The following is a 27624-nucleotide window of genomic DNA, read 5'->3' as shown; positions in this document are numbered from 1 at the left end:
AGTAAAAGGCAGAATCAGAAAAAATCAGTGAGAAATGAGAAAAGGAAAAAAAGTAAAACTTTACTTTTATAGAAATATTAGTCTGAGAGAGAATACATATGGGACGTAGACTAGGAGGAGAGCCAGATAGAGAAGGGAAAAAAGTGGTGTTGAAAGAAGAAGAGAAGAGCACACACAAGAGCTACAGTTTATTTTTTAGATTATTTCATAGAAGTGCATATAATGCACTGGTCACAATGTTCTTAGATGTAACCTTCAGAGCAGTAAACAAAGAATACATTCTTCTGTTCTATATTGAGATACTAAAATGATCCTTAGTTCCTCACCTTTTGCATCCTGCTTCCTTAATGACCTTTGATTCCTGCTGTGATGGAGTCTTATACGTTTCACTGTGTTATTGTGTCTGATTTGCTTGCCTCACTCAATTTTAGATGTCGTCATCTCCCACTATACTGGTGCCTCATAGGCTAAATGTTAAGCCCCTCATCCCCCTACCCTCAACAACAACATCATTAGCTTTGCTCCTATGTATGTTTATCTTCATACCAATTTCTAATCATAAAAAGAAAAAATTCTGCACTGCCAAAAGTGCCTTGATTTGAATATTTATAAATGTGTGGTGCAGCATGTGTTATGTGTGTCATCTTGGAAACCTGCCCAGTTTTTAGTCCATAAAGTGGCATCTGAAGGTTTCACAGATTTAGGGCTCTATGCTGCTCCCTCTGAGGCCAGTGGATGTTTTGCTATTGACTTTAGCAATAGCAGGATTGGACCGTAAGGGAGCAAATGAAACACTTGCAGATGCTGGAACTGTAGATGTGTTTTTAAATGAGTGGATTCAAGTCCTCAGAAAATCTGTGAGTCAATCAGTGTTGACATATCCTATTTGTTTTTCTTTCCAGGAGAAGAAGATTTTTCAGATTCCCTGGATGCACGCTGCACGACATGGGTGGGATGTTGAAAAAGATGCTCCTTTATTTAGAAATTGGGCAATTCACACAGGTACTGGAACTCTCATTTCTGCGGACCAGATTTTGTTTGCCTTTGTGTGTCTCCTGGAGATTTTCCCTTTAATTTTGTTTGCTTTTGCAAATGCGGTGAATGAATTTAAGGACCTGAATCTGTGAGATGCTGAGTACCTCTTGCAACATCCTTGGTACTCTCCTAACTTTATCGAGGGGCTGTAACTTGCTTCCATTGAAGACAACAGTGAAACTTCATTGACCGAAATGGAAACAAAATTGGTTCAAAATCAGTGGGAGTAGAGACGGCTCAACAGCCCTTATGCTCTTAAATTTTAATACAGGTTTGAACCAGGCATAATAAAGGTAAGTGCTGTAAAAGCTTACTCGCACTACTGTAGCATTGATCTGATCTGCAGCACCCATACTATTCCAGCCTTTCTTGAGAAGAAGCTGCCAATCATAAAGTCTAGAGATATGCATGAAAATGAGATCACCAAATGAGCCTTGTCTTGCAACCTAAACTGTGGTTTGAACTTGTCTCCAGAATCAAAAGGAGTGCACTGACACTAATTCATGGTGCTACTAGCTCTCCCTGGGCTTTGAAAACATGTTTAATATGTGCCTAATTTTCTTTATTTTCTTGCTTGTTAGGAAAATTTCAACCAGGAGTAGATAAACCTGATCCAAAGACATGGAAGGCAAACTTCCGATGTGCTATGAACTCCTTGCCTGATATAGAAGAAGTCAAAGACAAAAGTATAAAGAAAGGAAACAATGCCTTCAGGGTTTACAGGATGCTACCCTTATCCGAAAGGCCTTCCAAAAAAGGTAGACAAAGGGACCCATGAACATGAAATCAGTGTTAGGTACCTAGCTGGATATTAATTTGATGATGGAGACTTCTACTCCAGAATCTGAGACCTGCAAAATATGGCCGTTGTACCTTGGCTTTGTGAAGTCACATGTATTTATCCAAAATATCCTCTGAATCTAGGAACTTTCCATGAACAATAGACAGACTGCATTCATTTAAAGGGATAATATACTTTTTTTGGAAAGAGGGAGGATACACAGGATGTGCTGTCTGAAGATCAAGTGTCTGATATAAATTGGTTTAGCTTCATTGAAGACAATGGGGCCATATCAATTAGCAGCTGCGGCTCTGACCCCAGATATCTAGTCTGTTTCATATTTTGAGCAACAAGGAAACATGTTATGGTCAAGGTGGGACATGGAAGTTCTGATTTTTGCTACATTTTAAAGGGAAAAACCTGTCTACTTCTACAATGTTACAATCATTTCATTTCTACTCCCCAAGAGAAACAAATTGACATTTTCCCCATCCTATCAAGTGTCTGACTAAGGCCTAGGCTACACTGGGGGGCGGTTTTCGAACTAAGATACACAACTTCAGCTATGCTATTCATGTAGCTGAAGTCGAAGTATCTTAGTTCAACTTACCTGGCCGTCCTCACGGCAGCAAGTCGACTGTGGCGGCTCCCCCGTCGACTCCGCTTAATCCTCCTGCTGAGGTGGAGTACAGGCATTGATTCAGGGATCAATTTATCGAGTCTAGACGAGACGAGATAAATCGATTCCCGACAGATCGATCACTACCCGCCGATCCGGTGGGTAGTGAAGACATAGCCTTAGTGTCCTATTGGGTGGCACTTAGCACTGGAACAGGTATACATGCATACGTTGGAGATCTGTGCTTTGTAGCAGATCCTTCCCTCCCCCCGCTCCCCCCTTCTGCCTGTACAAAAAACTCTTTCTGAAAGAGGCGCAGATGTGGATTAGTCAAGAAGCATTAACTTAGGCACAGGTATCTACCACCTTATAGGAGGTGGGAAAGCCATGGAGAATGGCACCTTCCTTTACTCACTCATGGTTCCACCTTCTAAAGGCTCCCATAGCCCAATCGCTATAATGTGTCCATAGGGGAGAAGATCGCATAGAGGCATCTCCGCTCTCTCTTTAGGCCTCCTGGGAGATTTCTGTCTGATCAGGGTATCCTCCTTTCATGGAACGAGATCAGGGAAATAGTAGAGATGATTATAGTTAACAGAACTCATTCAGAATTAGGAGGCAGACATCTTGCTGCCTGCTGGATAATTAGGGTGGGAAAAAAACCCACTCTTGGTTGGATTCGGTGGCAGAAATAGGGTACATCCAGAGTGTAAATTAGCTAGGGTCTGTGTGGACATACCTCTTTCTGTGTTGTTTTTTTAAGTTATGTTTTCTTCATAAATAGATAGTGGTTAGGAATCTCAAAGAAAACAGAAACTACAACTGCTAGACCTAGTGCTCCTCTGCAGTCTGTTTCACATCCTACACGTTCAGCCCCGTTCCTGCCCCAGATGGCAGGTTCCGTGCCTGAGTCCTCTACTCCTATATGCCACTAGGCACGTACAGCTCCTATTGGCCACTCTTCCCCCTCTCTTCTTTTCCACCCAATCAGAGATTCCCACACCAAACACTCCTTCCACTACTATCAAGCACAAGCCCTCCCCCTTTTTCCATTTCTCATGCTACCTGCAGCCAAACACTCCCAGTGGTGGTTGAAAGGCAAGGAGTGGCTGAGGTGATGCTGTACTTGGTAAGGTGAGTGTGACTGGAGGAGAAAGACAGGGAACCTGGCACTTACAGGGGAAGGACTAGACTGAGCTATGTATGGCAGATTGGGCATAGCAGATAATTGGTTTTAAAGTTCCTGGGTGTCACCTGCCTTTGATGTATTTTATGGACTCTGGCATACCTTGCTGCAGTGAGTTACACTCCATTCAAATTTGTAAGGTTCTCTTCATAGCCATAAAGGCTAGAAACATAACTTGTCTTCAAAATGACAGCTGAGTTTCTGGAGTGCAGGGCTGCAATAAGGGCTGATTCTGGAATACACAGGGCCTTCTCTGTAATTGCATAATGTGTTGCCAGCTTCCTGCTCTGTCTCTTAAATAAACTGAGGCACAAGTAGGGGCAAAATAAATTGGCTGCAAGGATTTTTAATTCACAGCGATGCTCAGTGTCCCAGTACAAGAGATTGGTGAATCTCATGGAGTTCCAGGTTTTGTGAATATAGTAAACTATTTGGATTCTCAAAACAAGTGTGATTTCACAATCCATTCTCATCCTAATTGAAATGTGCTTTTTTTTCCAAGTGTGATTGCGTTCAAGTAAACATGTTTTTCTAACTAAAGGGAACCTTGTACTGCATATTAAGAAAAGAAAAGCCATTCACGGGTGCTGGGACTAGGGATGCTGGGGGTGCTGCTGCATCCCCTGGCTTGAAGTGGTTTCCATCACATACAAGGTTTACAATTTGGTTCCATGGCTGTCAGCAGCCCCACTATACAAATTGTTCCAGCACCCCGGGGCCATTTAATGCCTTCCACCTCCAAGCTAGGCTGAATCAGTGGGTGATCTATGTATGGTGTACTGCATAGACTGTTTTCAGAGTAGCAGCCGTGTTAGTCTGTATTCGCAAAAAGAAAAGGAGGACTAGTGGCACCTTAGAGACTAACAAATTTATTTGAGCATAAGGTTTCGTGAGCTACAGCTCACTTTATCGTCCAATGAAGTGAGCTGTAGCTCACGAAAGCTTATGCTCAAACAAATTTGTTAGTCTCTAAGGTGCCACTAGTACTCCTTTTTCTTTTTGCATAGACTGTATTTATTTTTAATTAGGAGTGTGCTTTCTTCCCTCTGCTCCTCCTTTTTTCAGTCCCTGTTTTTCAATCTGTCCTCTCTGTGTTCCATTTTTTCTGTTTTTCCACTGGATTTTTTTTTTTCCTCTCTGCCCCATCAATGCTCCTTTTTTACGGTCCTTCCAAAACAGAGCATGTACCCAAAATATTCAAACTGAACTTTTTGGCCCTTCAGTGCTGAAGTGTGTTCAAAATTAAGCATAATGTGTCCTCCCATCCCTACCAGGTCCTGATGTTTTGAGGCACCTCACGATATTTCCTAGTTAGTATTTTTTTTTCCGCCGGGGGTAGCTGGGTGTTGATTGGTTGTTCATCTCACAACTGGTTGTAACAAACCTTCCTCCTTCCATTGCTCCAGGAAAGAAACCAAAGACTGAGAAGGATGACAAATCCAAACAAATAAAGGTAAGAGTTGGCTGTTTCACAGTGAGTGACACTCTAGCTTCTGTCAATAATTCTGTTATAACTTTTCTTATACCCACTCTAAGGGCAGGTCTTTACTACCTGCTGGATCGGCGGGTAGTGACTGATCTTTTGGGGATCAATTTATCGAGTCTCATCTAGACGCAATAAATCTATCCCCAAATGCGCTCCCATCAATGCCAGAACTCCAGCTCACGAGAGGCAGAAGCGGAGTCGATGGGGGAGCGGCAGCGGTCAACTCGCTGCCATCCTCACGGCCAGGTAAGTTGACCTAAGATACGCCGACTTCAGCTATGCTATTTGCATAACTGAAGTTGCGTATCCTAGGTGTCCCCTCCCCCCTTGCCCCCCCGCCAGTGTAGACCAGGGCTAAAATAATATCCGAGCCACTTGTAGTCCATTCCGCCATCTTTCTTTGCCTGTGGTTTCTCACCTTATGTCTTTAGAATGGCACACATTGCATTTCTTTAACATGAAGCTTGTTGCAACTGTGGCTGATGTGATCAGAGTAGCACTAGCGTTTGTGTTGCAGCAGGATATTGGAAAACAGGCAGCTTGTGGATATATTTAGCAAATGTACGTTTGTGTTGATAGAAATAAAATAACTATATAGGGAATGGTCATAGGCAACAACAATACCCTGTGTAATTAATTTGTGATGCTGTTGTGATGGAAATGAGTTTGTATTTAGGTAAGAACAGTAGCTCTAATAGGGTTGCAGTCTGTGTTCATGACTCCTTTGCACATCCCGGAACTGACCGCAGAGCTCCTGTCAAAACGTATGTGGGCCTGAACTTGCTAATCCTCACTAGCAAGTGTTGTGCTTCCTAGCTGGAGTAGTTCCACTGAAGTCATTAGAGAGACTCTGACGCATGTTCCAGAGTAAATGTTAGCAGTACTGGGCCATACGCCAGAAATAAATCAGAAATCTTGTTCAGAAGAAACAACTGAAAACAAAGTTTACCATCTCAAAGCATTAGCAGAACACGGGACAAATCCTGCAACCTGTTCTCAGACAAAGCTCTCATTGAAATCAGTGGCCACAGTAGCAGCTCCTTTGTAGTGTATGAGTTGTAGCAGTGTGCAGTAATGAGCAACCCCTGAATTTCCTGCCACTCCCTATTAAAGAGAGACCAAATTCAAGCCTGACATTCGCAGGTTCAGCTATCCCTGGGGTCAGTGGGAATTGTGTTTGCTTACACCAGAGGAGAATTTGGCCCCAGCTGTTGTGAAGTCAGTGGGAATTCTGCCTGAGTACATATGGCAGGGTCTGGCCTTATATTTCCCCTAATTAAATTGAAATTTTTGAGGAGAAGAAACTGTAGTTCTTCTATATGTGTGAGCTATTCCACTTGGCAGGCTCTGCATGCCATGGCCCTCCTTAAGGGCATGGAAAGGATTTTATGGAGGGTGAACTCTAAGACCCTTTTTGAAATGCACCCTTCTTAAAATTAAATTCAGGGAAAAATTCTCCTCACAGAATCAAATTACAGTTGGACAATGGTTTTCAATGGAGGGGTGAGGCAAACAAAACCTGTGCTGGCATTTGTCTCATTTAATACATAAGTATACTTAATATTTCAAGATATTACTTTATTGTATTTTTATTGATTTTTAAGATTGTTTTAAGATAACACTATTTAACCCTGGTATCCAGATTACATAGTCACCAGTATTCATTTTAATATAAGTACCAATCATAATTAGCAGCCAGAGGGATGTAAATTGCCAGCAAAGAAACAATTCTCTACTCATATCTTTCTCTGTCTGATTGGAGCAGCAGCTGGTGTCCTTCAAGGCCAACTGCTTGCTAATTGGCTGCAGTTATACACTATCTTAACCCCTCCCCCACACACTTCCTTTACAGTCAAAACATTAAATAAATAAAAGCGGTAGCACTGGATCTATTAATGAGAAACACTGCCCCTCTCCTACTTACATGGGTCCAGTCCTCTGAGCACTCATTACCAGAGTAGTTCAAGTGAAGTCAGTGGGATTATTACTCATGGCATTATGCCTGGTAATAAGTGTTCTTAGGAGTAGGCCCCCAGTGTTGGAAGCAGCATCTTCCGGATATTGTATTCTGTAACACTGGAACGTGTAAGCCGTTTGTGCGTGCTTCCAGGCCACTCTCCCATACACCAATGAGCTTAGAACTCACCAGCCCCTATGAGCTGGAACCAGGATGCTATACCAGAGTATTCTGGTTTATTTCAACAACTGTGCATGTGCCAATTCTAGATCGTTTGTTTTAAAATGATTGCAGTCTCTGTACTCAACAACTATTAGAATGCTATCGATTATTGCAGGAGTAATAGTGATCCTTAACTCAGATCCTGCCAGATAGGTAAAGGATGAACTAATTTACAAAAATGTTGTTTGAAAATTGAAACACACTTATAATTTTCAAGTCTACAAAGGTGTTTTGTTGATTTGGATTCTTTTTTTTTTTTCCAATGAAAGCTTTGCACTTCACCTTTAAAACAGTGTTTCATTCTCATGAAGATTACTGGGAAACTTTTCCATGACCTGATGCCTGTTAAAGTGCCTGAAATAATCCCGTGGTCTGTACTATACAGGCGGAGAAGACTAAGGACTGGAAGCTGAGTGCTCAAAAGGAGTTAGGTGTTGTGACACACTGCATAACTTTTAGATGCTCGGAAAATCACAAGGACAATGCTGCAATTTGAAAAGCCTGAGTTAGACACCTAGGCTCCCTATACAATGAGGAGGAAGAGATAGGCATCTTAGAATGGTATTCTCAAAAGCCAGTATGTGAAGCAGGGAGACACCTAAGCTAGCCAATGGGAGAGGCTGGCAACAGAACTGAATACTAAGCATGGCCCCTCTTACAGAGATAGATGCACAGGGATGCAAGGAGGTGCTGATCTCTGTTGCAGATGCTCACCTTATAACTTTTGGCCCTGTGGTAAAGCGCTCACCTGGAATGTGGAAAACCCAGGGTCATTTTCTCCCTCAGGCAGAGGGGGAGAGAGGAATTGAACAGGGGTCTCCTACCTCTCAGAAGAATATTCTGATGGGGGGGGGTTCCCTCGGTCTCTCCTGCTGAATCTGTCCAACTGTGGAAAACAATGAAAGAGAAATTGGAGTAGGGGGAATGGACCCAGGGTCTCCCATGTCCCAGGTGAGTGCCCTAACCGCTGGACTGTAGAGCCATTCTCTCGCTCTCTCTCTCTGGCCCAATGACTGTGAATAAATACTTAAATAGCCACTGGGCAATGAGATTGGGCCTCCTGCTCCAATCACCGTTTCATTATTTATCCACATTCTAACAGCTTCAGCAGGAGAGCCTGAGTGAGCCCCCCCCCATCAGAATATCCCGTAGTGCAGTGACTAGAGCACTCTCATGAGAGGTAGGAGACCCCGGTTCAAATCCTCCCTCTTCCCCCTTGCAAAAGGGGGAAATTGAAGCTGGGTCTTCTGCATCCCAGGTAACTGCTCTAACCACAGAGCTCCTCCTCCAAGTGGGTTTTGGTTGGGACCTGGTCTGGTAGGCAGCCTCTGAGTATGCGTACCAGTCAGCTCCCATGTGCAATTTAAGCATCCCAACACCTCTGTATCCCCTGGTTTGACAGTTGCTCTGGGGCTCAGCTGGGAGGTAGGCATCCAGACAGCTAGGGTGAGCCAACAGTGTGAATGCCCAAAGGCAGAGACATTGTTGCTGAGGGAGTTTTTACCCTGAAAATGTAGGCTTTGAGTGTGTTTAGGTATCTACAGGGGTTAGTCAGGAGTTAGGCATCACAGTGAAGCCAAAACTGGGACATAGATGCCTAATTCCTTTTGAGCATCCAGCCCTAGATCCCCAGCTCTGACACCTTTCTGTCTCCATAGTTCTACAGTGCCAAAGGCTGAAACAGCCCCTCGTGTAACTTAGAGCAACCTAATTCAGTCTGCTTCAAGTTACACTGTCTGCCGCATTCCCATAGGGATTGCTCCACTGACTAAATACCAGCTGGGACACAGTGTGCTCCCTTCCTGCCCCCAGCATGCCCCTCCTATTCCTGCCCCTGACAAACCCCTGCTGAAAATCTCTAGCTGCTTCCTTGAAATGGCTTTAAGATCCTTTTTGTACCAATGAGGTGCTGGTGCAGTGCAAAGTGAACTTAGGGCCAAGAATCTGGCTCTAACTTCAGTGTTCTCTATTGCTGATTATTAGTATTAATATTGATAGTACACTGGTGCCCCGTCAGTATTGGTAGCCCCTTTATGCTAGGCATTGTACAAACATGGAAATGTTTGTTTTGTGGCTGCAATGTTAGGGTCCCTTTGGAAAACTACTACCTGACTTTTACAAATACGTGATAGGCAGAAAAGCGTCTGCTATTGTAGAAAAGTACCACTTTGATAGTAACCACTTGCACAGTTTGTTCTGAAGATTTTGGCTTGGATCAGTTTTTGCTGAGTCGAGGCAGAATTTGAGACCCAGAGAGAGGGAGCAGAATTGTCACAGTTCAGGGCAACTGCACCTGTATTTCCCCTCCATGGTCCACCAAGGGCACCCATTCTAGGCTTCCGGCTGCCAGCTATCCCCTGTCCTGGGTGGAGACCTGTGTGTCTCTCCCTCCTGTCTGAGGGTTTTCTAGGCTGCACAGTTCCCTGCCTACACTGTGATATCCCAAGAAAGCCAGACTGCCTAAACAGGCCAGTGTCTGTTTTACTGTGTCTCCAGAGGCTATGACCAGGTAATTGCCCACAGTTTTAAGTTACCATGCAGTCCTTTCTAAGCAAGCACATTTATTCTTAAGGTGGAAGCATTACAGAAAAAAACATATTAAAACAATAAAAGAGCCTGTACACTTGCTAATAAGTTTACCAGAAATCACCCCTTTCTCTTCAGCAGGGCTTTGGTAGGAGTCAGTCCTTCAGATCCCAGCAAGGATTTTTTTCTGTGGTTACAAGTTCATAACTGCTTTAGCTCAGAACAAGCACACGGACACTGGGCAAATTAGCCTGTTTTTTTTATATATAGCGTGGCCTTTGATAGTCTGAAAACAGTAGACCATGATCCCTTCCTGATTGTGTAGCTTCAGAAGGCTGGGTTTTTGTATAAGTAGGGGGAAGGAATTTGCATTCACCTCCCTCTAGCTATTTCCCAGGAATTGAACTTCACATGTATTGTCCCGAAAGATCGTTCTTGTCTGCCATATTGTTCAATAAAGTAGATTGATCATCCAGGCCCACAATAATACATAACCTTTCCCTTTAATACAGTGAACTCCAAAGATAATTAATTCAATAAGGGTTTTCAAGGATATTTCAGGAAATTGCCATATCTGTCACATCCATTTTAAAAAGCTCTTTAATATATTTGAACAAACAATGGGCCAAATTAACCCTCATTTACTTCCCGATTGACAGTAGGGATGAATTTGTCTCAATCTTTTAGACTTTTCCTGTTTAGCATTTTTCAACTTATGGTACTTTATTCAGCATTCACTGCTAACAAGAGAAAATTTGTTTTTCACTTTGATTTCCACAATCAATTCTGAATTTTAAAAAAATCACAAAAAATTGGTGCATGTCCCCAGATAATTTGGGACCATTTTGATCTTTAGCTCTGGATGTAAATTCATCCTGCTTGTGCCCATCTGACTCGGTTTTTAGATAGTAGGCCCTATCCTGCCCTCAGTGAAATCAATGAGAATTTTGCCATTGATTTCTGTAGGAGCAGCTGCAGCCCTGCTGTAGTAAGAATAAATGGTGGTTTTATAACTTGTTTCATAGCTTGTCAGGTATAGCGTATGGGAACTGTAGCAGAGAAACAGCCCACTGGAAACATTCCCAAGACCAATAGATTATAACCCACCGGTGCGTGTTCTCACATGCACACATAGTAAGTTATCAATTTAGAGAGATTTATAACAGCTTACAACAAGGTAGCCAAGCTTTGAGATGGTCTGAGTACAAGTAGTACATGTTATATACAGGATATAAGTAAAAATATTTGTCTCATAATGACACATCCACAGAATCCACTGATCCCCAGGTAACAGCCCCGTATGCTTCATCTTCTCCAGAGTTCCTAAGTTTGTGTGTGTGTGCGTGCCTGATTCTCTTACACTCATTTAAATCAGGAGTAACTTCACTGAATTCAGTGGAATTGTTCTGGTATTAAACCAGTGCATGTCAGAAGAGAGTCATGGCCCAAGTAACCTAGAATTTTTTGTAGTCTTTCTTTGCTGTCCCTGGATCCTTTATGATGGACCAGTGAAAGTTATCAGAATTCATCCTTTCCAGTTGTGGACTGAAGACACTGATGCTTTGATTTATGGGGCTGACACAACTGACATCACATATAAAGGGCCTGTTTCTCATTTACGCTAAGGGCATTTTACTCAGCTCTGGCAGAGTAAAGGGTCCTTCAGATGGGACTAAATTATATTTTCACTCACTTTAAGCCCCGTTGTAAAGAGAGGTGTAAACAAGAATCAGGACCAAAAATGGTAACTACTTGGTTGGTAGCACTGCAGCTATGCCTGCCAAAAACTATCCAGTTAGAGCAAGCTCATGAGAAAAGGGACATCACACTGTCCCTACAGTCTCTCTGCCACCATGATCATAAAATTTATTGGATTTCCAGAGTGAATGGCTGGGAACTGAAAACTTGAAGCCCAATTCGCCTTTGTCCTGCACCTTGTGTGTTCTTTTATACCCATGCGAAGTGAGTATAAAATGCTACCAAATTGGAATGGTATATTTTTACATCTACTTTGCACTCAGTTTGCTCAGATGTAAATGATCACACAAGTTTCAGCGCAAAATTGAATCAGGCCCTTCCTATTAATCCTGGCATTGTTAGTCCAAAATCAGATTATATCCTGTATGATTTGTAGGCCTTGTCAGGTATCCAGCAGGGAGGAGGGCTGATCTTGCAGTTAATCCCTTGTTTTAAAAAAATGATGGCCTGTTAAAGAACTCCCAAGTTTTTGTAATAACTTCTACAGTATATTCAAAGGAAAGTTGTATAGATTCCCCAGCAGACATACAGCTAATGCATAGAGGTATATTGTGTATAGAACAGGGGTGGTTGTTTTCCCAACAGAATTGCCCTATGGCAACAGCTGTGACAAGATCTAGAAGGTTTGATTTAGTATAAATGCTTTGTTTTGTTTTGGACTCTTGTGATCAAGAAAAATTAAGGATAGAATTTAGTAATTACTGAACAGACACTTCAGGCGTTATTTCAGAAAGAATTCAGTGCTTCAGTATGTTTGGAAAGCAGTGAGGATAAATATTTAATAAAACGCTGTTTTAAGGCAGTGTGTCAACTTCATTACCCCCAATGTTAATCTTTTATAACAAATAGTATATTAATTGATTGTTCTTTGGAGGCTCGCTGTCAATGTGAAGAGTGACTTTTAACTTCAGTTTAAATGAAGAAGGCATGGAAATGTAGTTATCTCTGGCCTCCTTTTGGAGAACTTAAGTATTGATCTTCATCCTGCTGCTACCTGGGGGCAGTGGGTATGTGACAGGCAGAAACTGATTTGATATGTTGTGATCTTGGCACAAAGAGATGAATAGAAAATAAAGTCAAGATTCCTAAAATAAACCAAAAATAAATCTGACACAACTCCACTGTTTTCATTCTAGCAAGAACCAGTTGAGTCATCTTTCGCAGTGACTAATGGAATAACTGAGGTCTCTTCTGACTGCTTCCTACCCTCCACTATAAAAAGTGAAGTTGACAGTACTGTGAACATTGTAGGTAAGTGCTTCCAGTGTGTACTTCTCACATATGGTAAACCAGTACGCATGTGTCTTTAGACTTTAAACTCCAGTTCATGACATAGATGGTGTCAGAATAGCACATATGACTGCATGAAGCTGATCCTAGCAACAGTGTTTTACATTTTGGAGTATGCCAAAGTTTTATAAAACATAGTTCACAAGATCAGGTTTGTGGTCTAAAGGTTTGCCACAAACCCAGGATGTGAGTTCAGGTCTCTAGCTCAATCCCTTGCTCCAAAGCTAGCAGGGGTTGGGAGCAACAAGCTCATCTTCTGAGGGGGGAAAAAAAGTACTTCTCATCACTTTGGTGGCCCTTCCTGACATTAATCAGCTCCAGAGAGAACCACAGACAGGTTGATATTTTATCCAGTGCACGCTGGGTAGTAAAATTGGGGTGTAGAAGTTGAAAGAGTTCTCATGATTCCAAGATGGCTTGAAGGGCTTTTGACAGATTGCCATTTTGGTGGTAATTTAAAAATATATATTAAAGGGTTAAATGTGATGTGACCCAGATAATTTTAACCAGCACCTCAGTAACAGAATGTTCTGTTAACATCACAGTGTTAACAGCGAAGATGAGTGAAAACTGGTGCGTTAGGAGTTAGCTGACAGAGTAAAATGTGAATAACTAGTTCTTAGCAATGTAAGTTAGGTTATGTTTTGACAGTTCTTTGACTGTAGTTATTGTTTCAGTGAAATGAAATTCAATCACCACTTGGCCTGGAATGTCTTTTTTTCTGTACAAGGTGAAGTGTTTGCAAATATGTTAACTTTCTCTTTGCAAAGATGATAGGTTTTAGTTGCAATGACTTGTTTTATGTCACGTTTATTTTGCAGGCTAAGTTGTAAGCTTTTTCACTGAGAGACTTTTCTGGATGGAAAATTTATGGGTGCTTTTGCTCTCCAGGGAGCAGTATATTTAATTGCACTGTGTTTTTGTGAGCATGTTTAGGTTTCTGCTCCTTCTATTACAGAGGGTCTTAAAATTAGCCTTGGAGGAATTCCAGCACTGTAGTGAAACATATTTCCCAAGTAGGTCAGACCCAGGTGCAAATTGAAATCTAAAATACCCAAAGGTTGATGTGGAGCCAGTGGGAAGAAACTTTATACATTTTTGCTTTATTTAGCAAACTATAAGTCAAACAATGGACAATTTAAACCCTTTTGGGGGCATATTGAGCCTGATCCCAATTAAGTCAAAAGAAAGACTGACTTCAATGGACTATGGATTTGGACTAGGCTTATAGAGCTCAATTCTGTGAGGTACTGAGTGCTTTCAACTTCCATTTAACTTCACTGGAAGTTAAATGCACTCTGCATTGATAAGAGGTTCTCAGTAGACCAGTAGATGACACTAATATTTATCAGTCTGGTCTATGTGCCATAATAAAAATAGGGAAAGTTACTCAGGCAAACAGAAGCGAATCCAAATGTTGTAGGGCTTTATTTTTGCCATTGTTCCTAAGTATACATCATTCATAGCAGGAATACCTAGGGCCAAATCCTGCTCCCTTCACTCATGTGAGTAATCTTTATTTCACAAATAAACATTTGGGATTTGGTCTGTAATTGAGAGCATCCTTTTGTGTGAGCGTGCTTTCTAGTTTAATTATCTAGGCTGTGTGCTGTCTATCCGAACTAAACAGGGAAAAATCCTTATTTACTACTCCAAGTATCTTTTCAACACAAACAGCAAAAAAAAAAATGCAGAATAGATTCATCGTGTGTGTGCTGGGGAGAGGAAGGGAAAGAGGGAGCTGGTGCAGCTGAGGCCAAGCCCATGGCATTTTTTCCAAGCTACCAGTATTTTTGCTGATGTGCACTGAAGTTATCTCTCGGGGTTGGGTAAGAATTCTCCAGATACTGAAGAGAAAGATAAGGCCATGAAGGCAGTGTTCTTAATAAGACAGCATTGCACAACACCGCGGTTTCACACTGATAATGAACATGGGATGTTTTTTCCATCCTCTCTGCTCTTATTGAGAGCTTGCTGCAGTACCAGGAGGAATGTTGTTTACAGTGGAAGTAAGTATCGGGAGCAAAGTGGTAGGAATTCTAAATCAGGCTCCTTTTAAAGAGCCTAGTCAATGTCTGTTTAAAGTTATGTTTGCTGGGATTGCTTCATAAAATACTGGTTTGGGGTGGTTTCCAGATTAGCTACTTGTCATTTTACAGAACAAAACTATATGCAATTAATTTAAATGGGAAAAAATGCTTGTTTAACACTTTTGTTAATAAGAATAGCATCTGCAGTTATGTCATCTCTGAGAAGAATTAGTAAATCTGTCATACATCAGTGTGCAATCTTGGCACCAGTTTGGGGCTAGAAGAAATGTCTCCCCTGCAACCCTCCTGTTACAATATAGTGTAATTTTCTAAATGTGTTTTGGTTACTTTTTAGCTTGTTTTGAAGCATGCAGTATTGGCCACTGTCAGAGACAAAAGACCAGACTACATGAACTGTTGATCAGATCCAGTATGGCAATTCCTATTCCTTAAAATAGGCAAAGCAATCCATCATTTTATAATCCTTCAGTGTAACAGTATATCACTACTCACAAATCACTCTGAACCAAATCCCGCAGCACATATTCCCACAAAACTCCCATTGAAATCATGAGACTTTTGCCCGAGTAAGGAGTTTTGACCCGCTATGTTCAAATGAAAGTAGAACATAATTTTCTCTTTTCTTTGATTGTGAATTCTGAGGAACACTCACGAGACTAGGTCTAACCCTGAGCTTTTTATCACCTGCTGGTTATTTTAGATTTATATTTGTGCACAACTTCTGCTTAGCAAATGTATTTCACATCAGTGCTGGAATCCCTGTTCATTTAAAAAACCTTTCCTAGTGGAGCGGGGGACAGACCACATACCATGGATATGCTCTCTGTAATACAATGCCCCCTCCATTTACTAGACAGAAGGTGCATTTTATTAGTGTAATTGTTTTATGTTGATATTGTTGAGATAAAGAAGTTGTACAAGGAGGAAGTATTTGTCTGTGGGTTGAACACATGTCTGGAAGTTCAGGGTTTTCTTCCTGGCTTTTACCTTTGTTTCACTGTCAGTTAACCTCTGGGTGCCTTAGTTTACTCATCTGTAAAACAGGTGTAAAAATATTTATTTGTCTCACAGCTGTGTTGTGTGGCTTACCTAATGTCTGTAAAGTGTTTTGGGATCCTTGAATGAAGAACTTGCAGAATATTACAGGCTGCCTCAACTTTGTAGAGGAAAAAAATGGAGCTTTTTCTAACCAAGGTGTGGAGCAGCATTTACCTGCCGAAGTGGGAAACTCCTTTGTTAATATTTAACCAAATTGCGGCGCAAAGATCATGAAATACATTTCAGTCACAGACCCTGGTGCTTAGAGGCTAACAAGCTCAACATTGCTTTTTATATACAGTAGCTGATATTGCAGGGGATGGCAAGGAGTCCCTGCCTCATTCCTGTCTCCAGGAGAAACTCAGCCAGATTCATTCCCTGTTTAAAACCACTGAAGTCAGTAGAGTTACCCAGGGATTAATTTGGGCCATTGTCTGTAAATGAGTTTTGAATCACTGTGCCTTACAGTACCTGATGTGTATCAGGGCATCCAAAGTCCGCAAAGCACTGGCAACTTGCCAGGCGCTGCGTCTGACATTAAGAGGGATGTATTGCAACTACCCATCACCATTAATACAGAAGTGCAGCCTACAGTAATCACTGATTCTAGCAAGTAATGTTCTGATAAAGATGGAGCTCTGTATACTCTGGCAAGCCCTGAATTCTCTATTAAAGATTAGCATAGCTACAGGTTGCATTGTGGAACTGTGGGCTACCTCTGGCTGTGGGCCACACTTACTCATCTGCTTAAGCATTTCCAGTGGTGACAACTGGAAAGGAAGGTGGCAGCTTTGAAGGTGTTAGAGACTGAAAACATCAACCAAAATTTCCTTAGAAGCCTTGTTAGAAACAGTCAGGCATGGAGGCAAGCACAGAAACTGTAGTGAGAAGACCACAATTTAACTACTAATGCAGGGGTGGGTAAACTGTTTGGCCCAAGGGCCACATCTGGGAATAGAAATTGTATGATGGGCCATGGATGCTCACAAAATTGGGGTTGGGGTGCAGAAGGGGGTGAGGGCTCTGGTTGGTGGTGCGGGCTCTGGGGTGGGGCCAGAAATGAGGAGTTCAGGGTGCAGGAGGAGGCTCCAGGCTGGGGTGGGGGAGTAATGTGCGGGAAGGGGTGCAGACTCCGGCTAGGAGTGGGGCTGGGGATGAGGGGTTTGGGGTGTAGGAGGTTGCTCCGGGCTGGGATCGAGGGGTTTGGAGGGCAGGAGGGGGATCAGGGCTGGGGCAGGGGGTTGGGGTATGGACAGGGGTGCAGGCTCCGGCTGGGGGTGCGGGCTCTGGGGTGGGGCTGGAGATGAGGGGTTTGTGGTGCAGAAGGGTGCTCCAGGCTGGGATTGAGGGGTTTGGAGGACAGGAGGGGGATCGGGGCTGGGTCGGCGGTCAGGGCGTGAGGAGAGGCTCAGGGGTGCAGGCTCCGAGCAGCGCTTACCTCAAGCGGCTCTTGGAAGCAGCAACATGTCCCTTCTTTGGCTCCTATGTGGAGGCATGGCCTGGTGGCTCTGCACACTGCCCCTCTGCAGCTACCGCCCCTGCAGCTCCCATTGAAGCCCTGGAGAGGACCATTGGAGTGGGGCCATTGGTGCGCATAGGAGCTGGAGTGGGGTGGGGGGCATGCTGCGGCTTCCGGGAGCCATGTGGAGTGGCCCCCGACCCTGCTTCCCGGTTGCTATGCCAGAGCGGAGCCATGCTGCAGCTTCCAGGAGCTGTGTGGAGCAGCCCCCGACCCTGCTCCCCGGCTGGAGCACTGGAGCGGGGCAAACCCCCAGACCCTGCTTCCCAGCAGGAGCTTGCGGGCCGGCTTAAAATGGCTCACAGGCCGGATCCAGCCTGTGGGCCAGAGTTTGCCCACCTCTGTACTAATGCAACAGTTCAATGTGTCTGACAAATCAGGGAGTCTTGCAATAACCTATCTCTTCCTTCTGATATGGAGTTGTAGGACAGCCCCACCTTGATGGCAGTACTGAGGAACAGGTGATAGTTGCCAATCCTCCTGATGTTTGCCAAGTAGTAGAGGTGACAACAGAGTGTGATGAGCAGCCCCTCAGCATGAGTCAGCTGTACCCTCTGCAGATCTCCCCAGTCTCCTCCTATGCAGGTAAGTCAAAACAACTTTCACAAGATTCAGAAGCGCTCACCGGGTAGTGCTGGAATGTTACATAGGCCTAAGAAATTAGGCAGATACCACCATTGGGGAGGTGGTGGATGGTTTCTTTTCTTTGTACCTTAGGGTAGCTGACAGAGATTCTGAAACACTTATACTTCACTGATCATTTTTTTGGACCTGAGTTCTAATACTTCCAGGGGTGAAAGTAAGTTAGAGGACTTACCAGTACACCGGAGTCCTGAACAGGGGGCGTGGCCTAAACCAGAAGAGGCGTGGCCTTAACCGAAAGAGGCAGGGCCTTAAATCCCCGGGCCCTTTAAATCTTGATTTAAAGGGCCAGGGCTCCAGCTGCGGTAGTGGCGGCTGGGAGCTTGGGGCCCTTTAAATCACCCCTGAGCTATCAGGTGCAGAGGCAGCTGGGAACCCCAGGGCTCGGGGGCAATTTAAAGGGCCCAGGGCTCCAGCTGCCGCTACCGCAGCAGAGCCCCAGGCTCTTTAAATCACTGAGGAGCCCTGGGGCTCCCAGCTGCCACCGCTACCCTGGGGCTCTGGCAGAGCTTTAAAGGGCCTGAGGCTCCGCTGTGGTAGAGGCTGCCGGAGCCCCGAGCCCTTTAAATCCCCGTCTGAGCCCTGCTGCCTGAGCCCTGGGGTAGCGGCGGCCGGGCTCCGTCGGGGATTTAAAGGGCCCCAGGGCTCCAGCCGCCGCTGCTGCCCCAGCCCTTTAAATCCACTCCGGAGCCCCGCCACCGCTACCCCAGGGCTCAGGCGGGGATTTAAAGGCCCAGGGCGGTAGCGGCGGCTGGAGCTCTGGGGCCCTTTAAATCCCCGCCAGAGCCCCACCGCCACTACCCCAGGGCTTTAAATTGCCCTCTGGGAAAGCCGGTCCCGGTACGGTGCACCGGCTCTTACAGGTATGCCGTACCGGGGCGTACTGGCTTACTTTCACCTCTGAATACTTCCAAGTATCTTCCCTAGTTTCACACTGGAAAGCCAGAAAGCAACATCTATCTTAGGAGGGAAACATAAGTAACTAATGGAATTTAACTAATGGCAATTAAGTAACTAATGGAAAGTAAACCTTTGTAGGTGCAAAATCAGTTAAGGATGCACATCTTTTATTAGAGAGACAGTGTCAACTTAAAATGATGTAGATTGAAAGCTTGTCTCTCTCACCAACAGAAGTTGGTCCAATAAAAGAGATTACCTCACTCACCTTGTCTCCTTATGCTGCAATCAAGTTTCTTTCTCTAAAACACCTTTGATTATAAAAGGTGAAAGACAGTTAAAAATCCAGTGTTTCTGCCACTGTTTATACTGGTTTTTTTTCTTTTTGTATTTCTCTCAGCTTGAACTGAAAATCAATGAAGTTAGTTTCACTTTTTTGACATTTTAGTATCGCTTTCAGATTCTTAGTGCTGCAGTTTTGGGGCTTTAAATGCTGATGGAGAATGTTTGTTTAAAAACAACTGTTTTCATTGGATATTTTCCATATGGAAACATTTCTACATTTTATAAAAGCTTGTTTTTACAACATGTAAACATTGGCCCAAATTTAAGTTGACAGTGTTTACTATTCCTGCCTTATAGAACTGATGTTGTTTTTAGAGTTATCACATTTGCTCTTCATCCCACGATTTCTCTTGATTAGTCACTATCATTGGATTACAGATGAATTCTATTTTAAGAGGCCCGGGAAGCATAGTGGCCTGTTTTCTCTTCCCCGTCTCTCCCTGCACAGCCTTATTTTTACATATTGTATCTCCCACTATTCACTCCAGTTTTCTTTAACGTTTATCATACTGTAAAGCAAGGAAAGTTGTATGTACAGTATATTTTGTCCATTTACTGTTTACATGTAATTCACATTTACTAATTGTCCCATGGATTGTCCCATGTAATAATTACAGGGAACAAGGAGGCAGATACTGCTAGCCTTCCTCGTGTGAATAGAAGCTTGTTCCGCAAGAGGCTTCAATGGAACAATTCCTGGAGAAAGGGGCTTTTTAACATGAGAAGGGCTAGCAGAATCTGTCCCTGAATAGTCTAAACTACGTTTCATTATTACTTATTTTTAATCAACCAAAATATTGAAATGTAGTGATCGTAATCATTACAAAATGTAGTTTGTTAAATCTGAAGGCACATTTGAAAGCTTTAGTTCCTAAGGTGCCTAAAGCAAATACTAGACTAAGGAAATCTAGACTGAGTATTTCATAGTCTCGTTGGGTGTGGATGGGAATACATTGCCAACATTTCACTAGTGCTCTTGCTCAGTGGTTCTAAAGTTATAGTTTGTGGAGCCTCAGAACAGATAGACACGGTGGAGAATTGGGAGATGGGCCACAGAACTGAGCACTATAGATACTTTGACATGGAGGCCCACATCCTCAAAGGTATTTGGGTACTTAACTCCCATTGAAATCAATGGGATTTAGGCACCGATATAACTTTAAAGATCTGGGCCTAAACTCTTTGGGGTGGGGACCGTCTCTTTGCTATGTGTTTGCACAGTGTGTAGCACAAAGGGGCTGGGGCCTCTAGGCACTTCAGCTGATGATAATGTCACTGTGCAAGTGTGGAATTGGGAGTTTCAGAGGGGAGGCTGTCTCTGTTGCAGAGGTCTGCAGAATGGCAAAGCTGGACAGTTACTGATCTAAACATACTTGAAAGGTGGCAACAGTCTGAGACACAACATCTCCTTCATTTTTGCACGGTTGTCAACTAGCTTACAAGCCTTCGGAGAGCACAGGTAGAAACAGAAATGTTTATCATTTTAAACGGTCATTAATATTACATTGGTCTGGGTGTGACTTATTACTCTCTCTAAAAAAGAAAAGGAGTACTTGTGGCACCTTAGAGACTAACCAATTTATTTGAGCATAAGCTTTCGTGAGCTACAGCTCACTTCATCGGATCGTGAGCTGTAGCTCACGAAAGCTTATGCTCAAATAAATTGGTTAGTCTCTAAGGTGCCACAAGTACTCCTTTTCTTTTTGCGAATACAGACTAACACGGCTGTTACTCTGAAACCTGTCATTACTCTCTCTGTGGCTTTATCTTTCAACCATTAGGCAAATTAGTTCCAGACACATTTTTATAGAAAATATTTTTATCTTAATGTTAGGGTGAATAGCATCATGTTCTCTTGGAATCACCTCCAGCATTGCTCTGTCACATGCTGATATATGATCATCATGGTCACTGTGGTTCGTCTGTAATGGCCCGAGCTTCAGCGGGCTTTGGGAGGAGGATGTTATAAAATCCTCCTCCCAAAGCAGGGGGTTGGACTAGATGACCTTCTGGGGTCCCTTCCAACCCTGATATTCTATGATTCTATGAAATGTATTACTAATGGAAGATCGGGCCTTAGAAACATTTGTCTGTCTGTCAAATGCTTCTTGCACAACTTTCCCAGTATAACTGAACATGACAAAAATGCTTCTCTTAACCTCTGCCAAAGAATCTGAATAAATAATATGAGTACATAGAAAATATGTGGAACTAGATCTTGGGATGTGCAGCATCTGCTTTGCACCACTCCATTGTCATGAAGCAGCCCTATGGTCAGCTATGCTGGCTATGGGAGGATCACCCAAGAGTAGGCACATCCTCCAGTGTTCGTGTAATGGCTTTTATGCTACCCTCACTTCCTGGCCCAGCATATGGGGCATGCATGGGGAAAATGAGGCACAGTTGTGGTGTCCCTATGCATTGCTGATTCTCAGCTGTTGTACTGGAATCGTGGGAGTCTTCAGGATGTTCTAACTCCATGACTGGGGATCAGCCTGGTGCACAGCTAGTTCAGGCTTGGGTAAACATGAAGGTGACTTAATGCCACCTTTCTACTTCATGAGTGCATTTCATGGCAGCAGACAAGGATCTGGCCCAGGATTTTTTTTAAGCATACAAATGATTCACAGGATAGGAATCCCTGTGCGTTTTATGTTAGGGCTGCCACCAATCCTGAAATTCATAGGATAATCTCACTTCTCCTGGCTCTACTTTGCACTGTGCAAATCCAAATGGTACAACCATTCAAGAGTCCCAGGTTTGTTTTGGACCTTGCAATAGCATGGTGTGGTAGAGTAATGCACAAGGGATGTGCCTGATACATCCTATGGGCATATTGTATGCGTGAGAAGGCCACCTCATTATGCAGTGACTTACCATGATAACAATTATTTTATCACTGCTACCAAACAGTGGTCTGAGGTACACAAAAATGTTTTCTTGCAAAAACCCATCTACCTCCTTTTTGAAGCTGTTCAAGCTAACACCCACCTATTGCTCTCATTTGCTAGCCTCATTCTTTGCTTACCACATCTTGCTGACAATAATTCAAATAGTCTTGCAGCCTCTCTTTCCTTTTGAATTTTGTGCATCCCAGTGATCTTCTCCCCTTGCCAGTGCTGGAACCTTCTCTTGCTCAGACTTTTGATAATATATAAACATTGAGGACAGATTCCTTCTTGTTTGCATGACAAAATTCTTTATTACCACACATTTTTGTACATCGGAGTATCTATTTCATGTCTGCACATGAATTCTTTCTTTCCATGTCATTCCCAAATTGTGCTCCTCATCTTCTATACAGATTGTCCTCCTGCCTTCCCTTTCCCATCCTAGCTTGTAGTTTGGTTTAATTGGCAAAAACCATCTTGCGGCAACTCTGTTTATCCAGGTCAGCACATGTGAAGTTGTACAAAGTCCTAATCCTTATCAGAATAACTATTCCGCTACAGCTGTTTTTATATAACTCCCTCATGTGGATAGGTTATGCTGCAATAAAGTGACTTTATGCAATGATCCCATCTATTTGCTTAGCCCTGTATGTGTCTATGGCCCACTCACCCCCGCTCGGTTACAGTGTGTGCATTTGGGTTAGGAGACAGGAACACGGATGTGATGAGAAGTGTGGAGGTGGAGGCATTGTGTGTGTGTGTGTGGGGGGGGGAATGATAAGAGGCATGTGTGAGTACAGTGCTCAGGGGAAGTATGGGAGGGGTATATGTGTGTGAAGGTGCAGTGGTTGGTGGGATTATGGCAGGTGTGTGTGTGGAGGGGGAGGTGCAGTGAGGGGATGAGGAGAGGGGTGTGTGTGTAGAGGTGCAGTGGTTAGGGGGTGAGGAGAGGGTGTGTGTGCATGAGTGTGAATAGAGGTACAGTGCTTGGGGAGCTGATGGCAGGAGTGTGTGTATGTGGAGGTGCAGTGATCGAGAGGATGATTATAGGTGGGGGGCAAGGAAGGTACAGCAGTTGTGGGGATCATAAAAGGGATGTGTGTGGAGATTCAGTGATGGAGGGGCTTGGGTTGGGATATTAAGGGCAAGAGAAGGATGAAATAAAAGTAAATGAGAACAAATTCTATAGTAGCAGTAACAAAATATGTTACAGAAGACTAGACCTTGAGGCTGAAAGTTTAGATAGAAATTATCAAGTGAAAGCATCTTTATCTCTCTTTGGGTGCAGTCGTGAACAGTGATAAAGCAAAGGAAAGGATTTTGCAACATTTTAGCTACACCATAAAAAGATAGCAAACACAGTGGTGAAGGAAAATAAAGTCTCTCCTTTTGCCCATAAGGTTAAGCAGTGATAAGCCCCTTGTGCATCTGCTTCTCTTTAACATTTCCTACATCTAATGTAGTCTATTTTCCTGTTTTAAGTGCACAGTCTTGTTTATCGTGTTAACCTTTTTATTTTACACTGTTCAGGTGCTCACAGGTTCAGCAAGCTGTTTTATATAGGCCTCATGTTACAAGTCTGGAGTCAATCCATGCATGTTTGATTTATTTATTTATTTATTTGTGTGTTTCTTTTAATCTTTGCTAGCTCTAGAAGAGGTTATAGTGACCTGTTTCTTAGCAGTGGATATTGTCTGTTTAGATGGATTTTGATACTTCAGGTAGAATGATGCCAACTTTCATTTTTACTTCCATTTTGTCCAACAGAAAGTGAAACGACGGACAGTATTCCCAGTGATGAAGAAAATGCAGAGGTAAGCACTTGGTTTTATAGTGCTCAGGAGAAATTCTTCAGGTACTAAAGTGACACATATTGTGGAGGTTCTTTTCCATTGTCCCCACCAAAATACATTTCTACACAGTCAGTATTAATTTTAATAGTGGAGGGAGGGCTGTATGGAGACGAATGTTCAGATGCTTGTAGAATGAAGTTGATGTCTGTTTTAAACACACACACAAAAACTTCATGATCTCTCAAAATTAGAAGTAAACTAATTTGTACAGGAAAATCAAAAATGTGCTTTGGAGAGATGTCAACTGTGGAAACAAATTTCTTTATACAGGAGGGGCTTTGTGCATGCGTGTGTGTTATGGCTCAGTGCTTTCTGGGTAGCTTAGTATTTTATCATGGTTGCGAGCAGCCTTGTTTGGATTTTCTTGTATGTTGTCTGGGCTCACACAATAGCAGGAAATGGTGATCTTGATGATGGAGACTTTTGCAAATGTGGTGCATGTTGAGCTTTCCTGACGAGTTTGTCCTCATGCTTTGAATGAAAAGAAATCAAAGGAAATAATATATAACCACCAAATGTTCTGTGGAGCTATTGCTTGCGACCTAACAGAACCCATGGAACAATTTTTCATTTGCAGCTCTAACTTTGCACGTGCTGAATAGATGCATGCACATCTATTTGTGCATGTAAATCTCAGCCTTATATGTGTAGATCATGTAATTGGACATAAAAATACATATGTATATTAGAGACATGGCTGAAATTTGGCTTCAGGATTCCAGCTTCATATTCATGAAAGACTTCCCTGCAAGACCCTTTTCTTGCTCAGTTTAAAAAAAAAAAAAAAAAAAAAAAGTTGGAATCCTTTCGGTGGGAGAATTCTGTTATGAAGTCAAAAATGAGCAGCAACATTAACTCTGTTCTCAGTGTACATACTTTAACGTTAAATAAGCTCTTCATCTCTCATCCTCCTGAAGGGGGAGGGGAGCTTGGGGGAGCACTTACCCAGCTAATGACATTTAATACCATAAAAAGAAGTGAAAATTCTCTAAGGATGTAAAAATAGCACCTTGCAGGGTAGTGTGCTGGAGTACGGCTGAGCTGCTACTTGCTGCCAGAAGGAGGGTTGGCTTTAGTAGGGCATGAATAAGGAAAGTGATCCTAAAACATTACTGGTCCTGTGGGCCATATTTTCCATCCTGCTACTGCAGGAAGAAGAGAACAAAACTCAGCACACACCCCTAGGACAGTCTGAACAAGCTGGGGATGAGAAATGTCTCTACTTGCTTCTCAGTGCAGGGCTTAGCACTAGTTCTATAGTAAGATTACCCTGCTCCCCAGTCTCATAGAATTCCCCTCCTGGGTGTGCACTGATGTTCCGCATTCATTAGGGGATGGAGCAGATCTCTGTGGCATGATCGCCTACAGGCCGCGTAGATATCCGAGTGGATAGCCCATGAAAGAATAATGCTAGCAGAGTTAACAGCCACTGGATTCTGTTCTGTGCTGGCTAAGGAAAGACATCATCTATGTTTAGGCAGTTGACTTCTGTGGGTGACCAAACTTCCCCTGAATTCAGGGACTGAAACCCTTGCCCATTCCAAGGAGGAGGGAATCCCCTGATAGACCAATGGGGGGAAATTTTGAACTTTGAAGCTCAGAGTTCCTTGCCCCACTGCCCATTTTTCCAGAATAACTGAGAGTATGGCCTTTGTTTTCCATCAGCAGGGTAAATTATGCAGAGGAACACCTAGACTTCAGAGAGTGGGATTGGAGGGAGAAGAAATCACAAAGTCACACATAAAAGGCTAGAAGCACAGGTTTTAGTAGCCATTCCTTACTACATGGTCCTTTATTTGGCTACAACACCGTAATGAAATTTAGGGCATGATTGAAAGAGAGAAGAGAGCAGCCTCTGTATCAGTTATATTAGCAGGAGTAGTTTACAAAATCACATTCACTGACAGTTTTTTTTTCTTTTCAGGGTCGGCTTCATTGGCAAAAGAAAAACATTGAAGGCAAACAGTATCTGAGCAACCTGGGTATGAGGAACACTTCTCATATTCTTCCCAGTATGGCTACTTTTGTGACTTCCAACAAGCCTGACCTCCAGGTCACCATCAAAGAAGAAAGCTCCCCACTGCCTTACAACAGCTCCTGGCCCCCCTTCCCAGCTATCCCTCTCCCACAAGTAGTGTCTTCAGCTTCTGCCAGCAGCAGCAGGCCAGACCATGAGACACGGGCTAGTGTCATCAAGAAAACATCAGACATCACCCAGTCGAGAGTCAAGAGCTGCTAAGCCTTTGACTGCGTCTCTTTAGTTTTGGTTTGTTTTTGTATTTTATGTCTCTCTAGAAGAGGTGCAACTCTGACGCACATTAGACAAATCTAAGGGAAAGCCTTGACAATATAGAACATTGCTGTGTCCGACTCCAGTACTGGAGCTTTTTAACTCAGGACTCCAGCCATCAGTATGTATACCTGAAACCAGATGGATTTCCAAGGTTACTGCATAGGAAAAACAGAACTTTGGCCCACTTATATAAGTTCCAGTACTTCATAAGAGGACCAACAACCACAAGGGAAGTGGTGTTGCTGCACTTCTTGCAGTCAAGGCTGTGATGGAACTGAAAGCCTCAGAATGGAAGAGAAAATGTGAACTAGCTGGAATTTTTTTTAAATACAAAAAAATCTATTGTGAATATGTACATAGTGCAGTACTAGCAACGTTGCAGTCTGCTTCTGCACCTTATTAAAAAGCACTTATGAAAAGGCCTTTTATTACCTTGCTCTAATGAATGGCACATTCAAAGCCCCCTCCCATCTTTATTCTTTTCCAAGGCTATTCTTTCTAACAAGCCTTGAGCAGTAGGGGAAAGAAAAGGAAGGTAAACCTTCCTATATGGATTTCACACATTAAGACTGCTTTTCTCGTGTTTGTTTCTAATCTGCTATGCTTGAATGCCGCGTGGTACAATAGGAAGAAAAATATTACAGAGATATTATGCAAATTCCCAGATTTCAAGAAGAAAAAAATACTCTAATTCTAACCAGAGCAGGCTTTTTTATTTTTTATACAGGGGAATATTTTATTCAAAGTAAAATTCTAAAGTGAATATAATTGTTTTTTTTTAAATCTTTTCTACAGCAAATTTATAATTTTAAGATTCAGTTCTTGGTGGGTTATCAGCAGTTATTACATCCTTGTGGCACATTTTTTTAATTTTGTAAAGGTGAAATAGCTTTTATGAGCTCATGTAGCAATCAAATTATCCTGTGGATTGATAATAAATATGATATAGTTAAATTTTTAATAATCCTCTTATTTGTCATTTTTTAATCTTATCCACACTGCTTGGGCTTTTGGGATGAAAGATGAGGGTGAAGGGTGTCACATCTCATAATGGAAAACTGGGATTAGCCTTTGCTTTAGAATCAAGAACTATCCTGTACATTGTGAATGAAATGGGAAGTACTGTAGGAGAACTGCAGCACAGCACAGATAGAAAGAGCAACTGGGACTTAAAGGCAATATGGTCCAATGGTCAGGGCACCAGACTGGTAATCAGGAGACCAGGGCTCTGTTCC

General features: G+C 42.9%; 1 protein-coding gene across 6 annotated transcripts in view; it reads left to right on the top strand.

The window, feature by feature from the left end:
• The window catches only part of IRF2 (interferon regulatory factor 2), a 64583-nt gene extending 37233 nt beyond the window's left edge, over nucleotides 1–27350 (top strand). For 5 of the 6 annotated variants that reach the window (XM_007054465.4, XM_037897606.2, XM_037897604.2 and 2 more), the window contains 7 exons: nucleotides 903–1002; nucleotides 1617–1793; nucleotides 5028–5074; nucleotides 12707–12821; nucleotides 17889–18053; nucleotides 24011–24057; nucleotides 26021–27350. In XM_007054465.4, coding sequence (XP_007054527.1) covers nucleotides 903–1002; nucleotides 1617–1793; nucleotides 5028–5074; nucleotides 12707–12821; nucleotides 17889–18053; nucleotides 24011–24057; nucleotides 26021–26335 — 966 coding nt within the window. In that variant the 3' untranslated portion in view covers nucleotides 26336–27350. The remainder of the gene's footprint in view (nucleotides 1–902; nucleotides 1003–1616; nucleotides 1794–5027; nucleotides 5075–12706; nucleotides 12822–17888; nucleotides 18054–24010; nucleotides 24058–26020) is intronic. The other variant, XM_037897605.2, reaches the window with a different exon arrangement.
• Nucleotides 27351–27624: the final 274 nt, after the last annotated feature.

This window comes from Chelonia mydas, chromosome 4, assembly GCF_015237465.2.
Source record: "Chelonia mydas isolate rCheMyd1 chromosome 4, rCheMyd1.pri.v2, whole genome shotgun sequence".
In the NCBI taxonomy this organism is placed as follows: domain Eukaryota; kingdom Metazoa; phylum Chordata; order Testudines; family Cheloniidae; genus Chelonia; species Chelonia mydas.
Note: the sequence above shows the minus strand (reverse complement) of the source record. Positions and strands in the feature narration are given on the sequence as shown.